The sequence below is a fragment of the Crocodylus siamensis genome, chromosome 1, assembly GCF_052110815.1.
Source record: "Crocodylus siamensis isolate JL-2025a chromosome 1, ASM5211081v1, whole genome shotgun sequence".
NCBI lineage: Eukaryota > Metazoa > Chordata > Crocodylia > Crocodylidae > Crocodylus > Crocodylus siamensis.
The window spans coordinates 340,152,506-340,162,769 of NC_143395.1; the positions used below are offsets into that span (position 1 = coordinate 340,152,506).

The 10,264-nt window shown below is 46.6% G+C and overlaps 1 protein-coding gene across 1 annotated transcript; it reads left to right on the forward strand.

The window, feature by feature from the left end:
* Positions 1-4,341: 4,341 nt before the first annotated feature.
* Positions 4,342-9,860, forward strand: KCTD12 (potassium channel tetramerization domain containing 12). The gene has a single exon (XM_090024115.1). It carries the CDS (start codon positions 4,468-4,470, stop codon positions 5,365-5,367), a length of 900 nt encoding a protein of 299 aa, XP_089880241.1. The 5' UTR covers positions 4,342-4,467; the 3' UTR covers positions 5,368-9,860.
* Positions 9,861-10,264: the final 404 nt, after the last annotated feature.

Below are 10,264 nucleotides of genomic sequence, written 5' to 3' on the forward strand. Positions count from 1 at the left end.
GAGCCAGACAGAGGCCTGTCAAGGTGATACTTTCTTCCCTTTTCTATAGGCAGGTGTTTGTAATCAGAAACCTGAAGAAGAATGTCTCATAGTCAAAATCTCATCTAACTTTATCCCTATTACATAGTTGGTCCAATAAAAGATAAGATATAATCCCTAAAAAAAACACTTGCCTCTCACTCAACAAAGCAAGTGGAAAGCAAAGTGCCCTTAGTATTTATTGTCTTTGTACCACCTGCCTAAAGCCTATTAGTAACTAACAGATGTGGGGCAAAAAGTTGGTTTTTCACTTCCCAATTAGCTGTCAGAAAACGGAGATCATGAGAGGCAATTTTCAAGGTCCTTCCTTGAAGGCCTAACAGATCTTGTGTTGATCTAACCTCATGTCAGAGAGTAGGATCCTGAGCAAAGATGCTGAGCAGTTTTGCTGAAGTTTTGACCAGGTGAGTCCACTGAGGCTTCAACCCAGGACGTGAAAAGTTATTTCTACCAGTGTTATGAGTGGGGTCATAACTCTGTCTACTGACAGATGGGAATGTCTAAAGAAAGACCTTGAGGTGCGAATAAAAAGTTTCATGAAGGTGAGAAAATTCCTTTTTCTAAGACAAGATTTGCTACAAGACAGCTGATTTAAAGCTTCAGCATGCGGATATACTGTAATTCCTTCTTTTCTTTTTAAATACCTCCAGATGTGTCATGCAAGCACAATATTGCCCTGCTAAAAATGATCAAAGCTCAAATAACGTGATGCATGCTCTTCTGGTATGTGGCAGAGTAGTAAGGCATATTACATGTAATAGGACCACATTTAAGTCTCCAGGAAAGGGAAACAGTATAAGGCAAATCTCACATTTTCCTTGGCTTCATCTCAAAAGGGAGAGATTTGAGAGCCCGTACAGCTTGCAAAAAGTCAGGGTTCCCACCTACTGTGGCTTCTTGTTGTGGAAGGGATCCCCTTTACTTTTTTAAGCTGCTGAAGCAAGATCCATTCACTTGCCATACTGACACTGGCAGACTCCTTTTCCATCTGGCAATCACCAAAGGTGAACACAGGGGTATTAATGCAGCTCTGACCTATATTAATTGATTTGTTTCTTCTACACAGAAGAAGTCTGTTAGTCTTTATAGGACAATGCCACGGAGTGCAGCTGTTCTTGGCTCTATCCCAAGTCCTGCAGAGTGCTGACCCCATAGGGTCTGCCTCTCTTCCTGCACTGTGGCAGGGGGAACCTTCCCAGGAGAGGGCCCATTCAGCTCACTATTAAGTTCTAGACTAAAGGATTCTATCTTTTGCTTACTTCTGGGGTATCAAAGTCATCAGGCCCCATGTGCTTGGGGCCAGTCCATGAGCCAGATGAATGGTGCAGGATCAGTCTACTGGCAGGGCCTACTGCTAGATCCAGCACACAGGGCTGGTCTGGTGAGGAATGCAATATGCATTCTGGACCAGACCTACAAACTGTGTATGGCATGCATCCCAGACCAGCCCTGTGTGCCATGGGCGCTGTGCACCAACACCAGCCCCTGGTACTGTGGCACATGGGGCTGCTCCAGTGCGCACCACATGTGGCATATGCATCCACTCCAAGACCCACAGGAAGCACTGCAGGCCAGGTAATAGATAGGGCTCTGTGGGCTGGATCCAGCACTCAGGCTGTTGTCTTTTGACACCCCTGGCTTGATGCATGAATAATGCAAGTCTTTATAATTGCAGTAAAATAAAGTCATCTGTAATTACACACATGCACAAAAGCATTCTTAACTGATCTACAGTCTCACAGACAACTTTCATTACCACTTATGTGAAAGGTGTTGATAAGTCAGTGCTGGCTGTGAAACGATTGGCAGCACTCTAGAATCAGACTGTAAAAATGATCTCCCCCCTCTCCTTCATGCAGGGTTTTACATCTACCCACTTGAGGCAACTTGGATGCCCAGTTTCATAACTGGAGAAATGTCTCATAACTGGCCTTCCTAATGGCCATCTGTCACTGTTGCTGTTAATGGGCACTTTAACTGAATGTAACAGGGATGGTTTGACTGTGAAAATCAAAAGCGGGGAACTTCACAAACATAATCAAATCCTTTGAAATGTGAAGCTCGACGCATCCATAAAAGCCCAAACTGTGTATTTTCAGTCACTGAATAAACTGCAGGAGGTAAGAGAATTGTCATTGTCATTCTTAGCTGCACACTGTCAGACCTAAAATTTAGCCTTCTGTTTGGTAAACATTACTTCCTCTTCTAGGGCCCTTTTCTGCTGTTGAGTAATTTGCTTCTGAAGTAATTCAAGACTATTGGAAGGTGCTATCTGCCCATTAAATAAATGTAAAAGAGTGAGCTTTTGCTGAATTTATCTTAAATCTGACCCCTTATATAGTAAACTGCCTAGTTACTTAGGAGCAGGGGTTGAAATTTGCTACTGTTCAGTCAGTTATGATGGGGGAAGGTCATTTCGAACAGCCTACAAACATACTTATGAAGAAAGGATTGCATGATTTTTTCTTTTGCTATAGACCTTACATCCTGTTGCCAACGGTTTGGAGGCTTTGAGGCTTTATAGGTTGCAAGTTAAGTCTCATACCACTAGGTGCTAGCCTTTCTCTATTTTACAGAAACCTACTTTACAAAGAAAGTAGTTTTAAGTTAAAAACTAATCTTGATTCCTAGTGTTTGTGCTATTTGAACACAATATTTAGATTTTGGGATTTTTAGTTGATGACTGTTTGGGGGGAGGGCATGATCGAAACATCCTTTTCAGCTCTGATACAATCAGGTGGGCGGGGAGATGGGACCCAGCAGTGAACCACCAGCCCAGAAATATTTGCATGTCTTCTTTCTAAGTACCTGTTACTCATTCGGAAGTGGCAAATTTGTGGGGCTGTAAAAATGCATTAACATAGTTAGCAATAAAGCCCAGGCTGTCCATGAAACCAGCTCTTTTAAAAAAGGAGATGCCTATTTTCTCATCAGGCTTTTTGTTCCACATGCAACATCTTTCAGTGCTGCATCCACTAATACTTACTGGTATGTCCTACGTTAAAGGAAACGAGGCTAAAAAAACCAGAGATTACATTAGTGTTATGCAACCGAATGACTGAGATGATAAGGAAATAGTTATCCAGAAGGCTCTCTTGTCTGTGAAGTTTCTGGGGACCAAATATATTTAAGGGTATCAGACTGCATCTAGGAGAATTTAATGGAGGAGAGGGAAGGGGAAATCCCCCTTTTTTATTGACAGATTCCAGCCTTGTACCTGCTCTGAAACCAGGGGTGGGGATGAGTTATTCTGCACCACTGACTAGGAGTATATTAAAAAGCCTTTAATTTGCACAGATACACGGGAAACTCCTTTGTATCTAGCATCATAACTAATTCAGAGAAAAGAAATAAAGGTCTTCATCATTGCCTTTTGCTTTGCCTGCCTGTCACTAACTCTTGCGAGAGGTAAAACCGCTCGGATGGAGGCAGGTTCTGGCTTTCTGGGTCAGAGCAGGCAAAAAATGAAATCCTGATGCCAAAGGAAAAGCAGGGTGGGGGGGAAAAGCTGGTCAAATCCTTCCGGGGGGCAATGCTTTTGAAAAGCCCTGGCTTGAAGTTTGCCTGTCTAGCACCAGGCACGGCCGGGCGGGTGCACTTCGGAGCACACAGGGAGTTGCGGCTTCGCTGGCACACCTGGTCCAGGGCTGTGATGTGGGGGCTGTGATGAGGCTGCCCAACACCAGGGCAAGGTCCAAGGTGGGCCCTGCGCCCTGGCAGGATTGTCTCACACCAGTGCTCTGTATCCCCCTCTGAGGATGAACGTGTTAGCTTCCACGAGGCTCCCTCAGCTGTCAGATGTGCCTGCTTGTGTGCAGGGAGGTGGTGGGCCTCTAAACAGCTGCGGTATAAATAGGTGTCCCTGAGCCCGGGGCGAGCTCCCCTAGGGGCTACGGTGGGGGGAAGGTGCCTGAAGGCCATTGGGACCCGGGGGCAGGCTTGTCCCCCATTGCCCGGCTCGGCTCTGAGAGGAGGAGCGGAGGGCCTGGGCGGCAGCCAGAACCAGGAGGAACCGGAGCCTGAATCCGGAGTGAAGCGGACGTGTGCAACCCCGCCACGTCCCACCACCAGGCGGGCGGCGTGTGGCAGCCCCGGGACACGAGACGCCCGCCCCGTCCCCTCAGAGGTGGCGCGTGCCGGGGCCCCACGGAGCGCGCGCGCCTCGCACTGCCCGCCCCCGCTCCCAACCCGGCGGCTCGCGGGCGGGGCGGCCCCTACGTCACAGCCGCCCGGTCCCCGCGCGCGGGGCAGCGGTGCTATATAGGCGCGGCGCGGCGGCCACTGCCGGCCACTCGCCGCTCGGCTCGCGGCGGCTGCGGGGCACAGGGGCGGCGCGGCCGGGGGTCCGTGGCCGCCGCCGCGCGGGGCAGGGCGGGGCGGGGCGGGACCGGGGCAGTCCCTGCACTTGCACCTGCTGGGGCAGGCGGCATGGCGCTGGCGGACGGCGCCCGCGGGCTGCCCAACGGCGGCGGCGGCAGCGCCGCGTCCCCCGGCGGGGCGGCCTCGGCGGAGATCGTGGAGCTGAACGTGGGCGGGCAGGTGTACGTGACGCGGCGCTGCACCGTGGCGGCCGTGCGGGACTCGCTGCTGTGGCGCATGTTCTCCCCGCAGCCGGGGCCGGGGCCGGGGCCGGGGCAGGCGGCAGCGGCGGCCGAGCTGCCCCGCGACAGCAAGGGCCGCTTCTTCCTGGACCGCGACGGCTTCCTGTTCCGCTACATCCTGGACTACCTGCGCGACCTCACGCTGGTGCTGCCTGACCGCTTCCCCGAGCGCAGCCGTCTGCAACGCGAGGCCGAGTACTTCCAGCTGCCCGACCTGGCCCGGCGCCTGGCCCCCGACGCGCCCGAGCCCGCCGAGGCGGCGGCGGAGGGCAGCGCCTCGCCGCCCGCGCCCGCCCGCAGCCCCTCGCTGCTGCCGCTCACGCCCTCGCAGTCGCTGGACGCTGGCGGCGGACGGCGCTCGGGCTACATCACCATCGGCTACCGCGGGTCGTACACCATGGGCCGGGAGGCGCAGGCCGACGCCAAGTTCCGGCGCGTGGCGCGGATCACGGTGTGCGGCAAGACAGCGCTGGCCAAGGAGGTCTTCGGCGACACCCTGAACGAGAGCCGCGACCCGGACCGGCCGCCCGAGCGCTACACGGCCCGCTACTACCTCAAGTTCAACTTCCTGGAGCAGGCCTTCGACCGCCTGTCCGAGGCCGGGTTCCGCATGGCCGCCTGCTCCTCCACCGGCACCTGCGCCTTTGCCCCCGAGCTGGGCGGCCCGGCCACCGCCGACGACAAGATCTGGACCAGCTACACCGAGTACGTCTTCTGCCGGGACTGAGCGCTGGGATCCTGTCCGGCTTCTCAGCCTGCTCCTACTTCCCCACGGAACCTTCTCCAGGCTTCTCTGCCCTCTCTTGCCTCCCACCCTCCCCATGGGACCTGGTCCAGGCTTCTCCTCATGCTCTTGCCTCCCTTCCCCACCGGATCTTGTCACCCTCTTCTCAGGCTCCTGACTCCCTCCTTCCTCTCAGGACCTCATCCAACCCTCTCAGCCTTCCTTGGGCTCCTGTCTCCTTCTTCCCCTGCCCACAGGACCTGGTCCAGGCTTCTCCACCCTCTCCTGCCTCCCACCTTCCCCACAAGACCTTGTCCAGGCTTCTCAGCCCTCTCCTCAGCCTCCTGCCTCCCACCCTGCCCATAGCACCTTGGCCAGGCATTGCTGAGGGAGACAAACAGAGCCTGGTCCCTGTTTCCCTTGTGTAGTCCTTTGTGTAGTCAGGGGAGTCCTATGTAGAGAGAGTTTAGATGATGGCTGTGTGGGAGGGTTTGGATAGGGGTGCTCCTGCTTTCAGGCAGGGGTTTGGTCTAGATGAGCTGTGGAGGGCCCTCCCAGTTCAGTTTTTTTTGTGCCCCCTGCCCCAACCTTTATCTCTCCTTTCTCCTCAGGCTGAGAAACAAGCCTCCCCCACTAGGCTGAGCCCACAGCTGATTACAATTTGCATCAGTGCAAGGAAGGGACAGCCCTGGAAGTGCAGGGTTTTAAATGACTGGGTTTCAATGTCAAGGGTTAGTCTGGAGCCTTTGCTGGTATTCAGTGTGGGGCTATGGGGTTTTCTGTGAGACAAATCTGAATCAAGCTGGGACAGATCGGAATCAAGCTGGTCATCTATTTTTTAGCCTGGCTTGGTAGGTGTTGCCCCCTCATGTGGGCGAGCAGGACAGCTGTCCGTACCCTGTGCTCTGTGCATATTTCTCCTGCAGGAAGAACTGCGTACAGCTGCCCCTCCAGGACCACTGTAATCCCTAGCCTTTCCCCCTGCTCCCTCTCCTGGCTTTCCCCAAATTGATGTACTTCCCCCTCACTGGGAAAAGCTGGTGCCTGTTCAACTCCAAGGGGAAAGGACAGCCCTCCAATCAACTCCCCTGGCTTATCAGCCACTTTAAGGATGAAGTCCCCTCCAGAGACAAAGCAGCTGTTCCTCGAAAACTTGCAGTGCTTGTGAATCATAGCTTTCATGGGTGGTGTAAATTCTTTACAGTGTTAATTACTATATACAGTATATGTGTGTGTGTATATATGTGTGCATATGTATACACATGCACATATATACACACATGCATATATACACACGCAAATGCAATAGATTACAGACACACACACACACACACACACACACACACAAATTCATTGCATATTCTTTAAACTCCGTGAAAGGGGATTGGGGTCAAATCAAAATTGGACTCACTTGCATGGAGGATGTACCTGCTTCCTGTGACAGTGATATATATGGTAGACGATTTTTAGTTGGGTTGGAAATTTGTATCATTGCAACATGTGTTCGCTGGTTGCAACCTTAACTTCCCTTTAATTGGTATTATAAAACAAACATAGACAATCCCCGCCCCCAAGGCTAACTGATCTGCTTCCTAAAACAACTTTCTTCCATGTTAATAATAATAAAAAAAAACACCTAATTTTCCTTAGTTTTTGTGGCACTAGTATCCAAGGGGAAAAATGACACTGCTAAGCAACCATTTCCTAGGGATAGTTAGGTGCCTTCACCAAAAAAAGATGTGGAATTATACTCAGCCCTGACCAAAAAAAGAGAACAGGAATATTCCCAACCCTCTTTGGTGGGAGCTACCCCCACTTGCAGTATTTGGTCCATACAGGCTATTTTTTGCCTCAGAGGAAGTAGCCGTAGCTTCCTTTGAAAGAACTTTCTGCAAAATCACAACGTTTTGTAATGAAAGAAAAGTTAGTGGCTCTTTTTACTAAGCAGCTAGAAATCTGAGTACAAAGGCACTTTATACATCTTGAATTGTATAATATGTTCTATCATCCATTAAAGTTTCAACCAAAATTATATCTTTGTACTTATCCTAACTATTTGAGAACTTGGGTGGTGCATATTAAAACTTGAAGGTATATTTGTAAGATGGTTAATAAAACTGATTGTCCTGGTTAATGAAACCGAATATTACTAGCACTTGTAATCTAACCAAAGAATTTCACAGTAAGGTTTTATTTTTAAACCTTATTTTCCTTGTAAAGTGCTATATCTACATAAATATTAAATCTCTTCGTTCAAGAAAAAACATCTATTACGAGCTTCAGTTCCTGCTCTCTAATTTCACCACTTGGTCTTTAACTGAGTGTGTACTTGTCTCTTTAAAGCATGCGTAAAATGGCATGAAAATAAAACTGCATGAAATAATTTGAGTCCCCATGCAGTTTCTTTTATTAAATACACTAAGATAATTTTTTCATGTGGTTAAACTGAATATTTACCTATGAAAGCAACTGGTATGGTCCAGCTGTATATAACTGTAAATTCAAATATTTTTAGAAAGAGAGAGAGAGAGAGAGAGACATTTCAGCTTAGATGAGCAATAAGATAGCAATGGGAGGCCAGTGCATCAGAAGATAGAATTAAATCTGGTTGTCCTCTGCCTTATTTTGAACTATTTCCTTTGTGCATATCTTACCTACACCACAAGTGAAAGGTTGGTGATCACAGCTACTATATCTTCACCGAGTCATTCGCTAGAATCAATGACTTACCTTTTTCTAGTTTATGTCAAGTAACTCTGAAGTACCTTTTTAAAAATTTTTGTATAAAAATCAGTTTTCAGTGTTTCAATTAGCTCTAGCTAGTTTTTTTAATGAACCTTGTACTGTAGCTAAGTTCATCATACAAGTTATAAATAGGGACAATTTTCAATTGAACTTGTGATTTAGTGTATATATATATACACAATATATGAACATTTTACACAAATCATTTAGTTTTTTATTCATTTTAGTGTTACAAAATTTCATATTCTATCTAGCTTAAACATTTAACATTGCATATTATGCTATGTTTATAATATGGTTTTGAATCAGTTTCCTATACCTGTATCCATGGAAGAACTGAGTATGAATATCTGCATAATAGTAGAACTAAATCTGTCTACACTTTATTTGTTTGAATGTGAATTATAACTAAAACTACTTGATGGCAAAATGCATCCCTAAACTGAAGATTGCCTGTCTTTTGATTAGTGAATGTCTGTCTGTTTGCTAGCAGATGACCCAAAAGCTCATATGATTATTTTTAAGTAAAAATGGATGTAATAAAAACTAATACTTTTTTAAAAATTGTGTTTGTGATGAAAAGTAAGAGTGACTGGTAGGGGGATATTGAACCTTTCACTCATCAGTCATTGATTTATGTCTGGTTCAAAGTTGGAAGTGACCTAAATCATCAATCTTTTGATGATTATAAAATTCATGGCAGTCTCTGTTAAAAAATGAGTTGGTAAGTGAAGTCATATCTCTCGAGGACAAACTTCCAGTGGATAATTTGTTAACTTCTGCTGTCTGACTCAGTTGAAAGCCCCGGGAGTAAATTAATATTGCAACTCAGCTAACTTGTCACTGTTAGAAGTCGCTTTTCTTGGTTAGAGGTCACCTCAATGTTGAGACTTGCCATTTAAGCATTGTATAGGTTGCTTGGATTACTACAGCTCACACATCTCCTGCTTCATGGATATACAAGTCCAATGCCATTCACAAGCTCATTTTTAAGACTGTCTTAATTAGACATCAAGGTATAGGTGCCATGCCATTCATTTCAGTGGCATGTCATGAAATGTAACTTTACAGGTGTTTGATAAGATGTTTATATTTTTATACATGCAGACAAATAAGCAGCAGGTGCCTTCTTCTTTTCACCTTGTATAGTGTTGAAAATATCTTCCTAGGCCAATGTTGTAGACCAAATTAAATTTGTGCTCTTTCCATACTAACATAGTTATGTGATTTATATGTTCTTGCATTTTGGTTAAAGAGGCAATATTTTGCATTGTATTATTATCCTTGCTTCAGTGGCATTACTTGGACATCTTCAGCAAGGCTTTTTAACTGGTCTATAAACAAGTGCATGGGGCAACGGATAATATAGTGCTGTTCCTCTACTGACGCAATAGGAGAAATGGGGAGAAATGTAGTATTGTTGATGGATGTACAGTTTTCAATACATTACTCTTGAAGAAACTAATCATTTGATAACTTAATCTGGATATTACACGCACAACTGGGCAGCTGAAGTGTTAACGTTTTATTTCATTTTAGAGCTAGTAAGATTAGCTAATGTAACCAACACTGGTCCAAAAACTGAAATGCTCTCAGTTTCGCTGAAGAATTTGGCTTGGGTAGTTAGAAGGGAGAAAATACAGTAAAAACTCTGCTGCACCGGTTAAAGAGTGACTTTATTATTATCTGCTAGAGAGCTCTCTAATGTATATTATAAACTTAATGGAATTAAACTGATTCATGGAAAATTAGTCATTAATTTCTAGTGAAAATCCATTTTTCCTTGTTATTGGGAAGCATCTGTATATTTAATGGGTTTGCTTTTGCTGCACTGTTAGATTTCAAAGAGCAAACTTAGGGGATGAAACCTACTAAGTTATCTGTTTTAGCTGTTTGACTGTGCTTGAATACAGTGATTTCATGAGAACAGCAACACTATTAGAAAAAATCCCAGTGAATGTAGTTAGTTTTTGGCAATGTTAGTAAAATGTTTTGTCAAAGAACACAGAAGTCCAGGAATGCTACAGACCTATGGACCAAGAGTGTAAGGTCATTTAGTGGGGCAGCACAGGTCTCTTTGCAAAAGGAGGAGATTTAGTTCTAATCTATCTTTGTACCTTTCTGATTGTGGTTTTCCAGTGACCTGCAGAGGCTC

Bases quoted from the DNA above. Each gene is read 5' to 3' on its own strand.
- KCTD12 (XM_090024115.1), top strand. From the start codon at position 4,468: ATGGCGCTGGCGGACGGCGCCCGCGGGCTGCCCAACGGCGGCGGCGGC.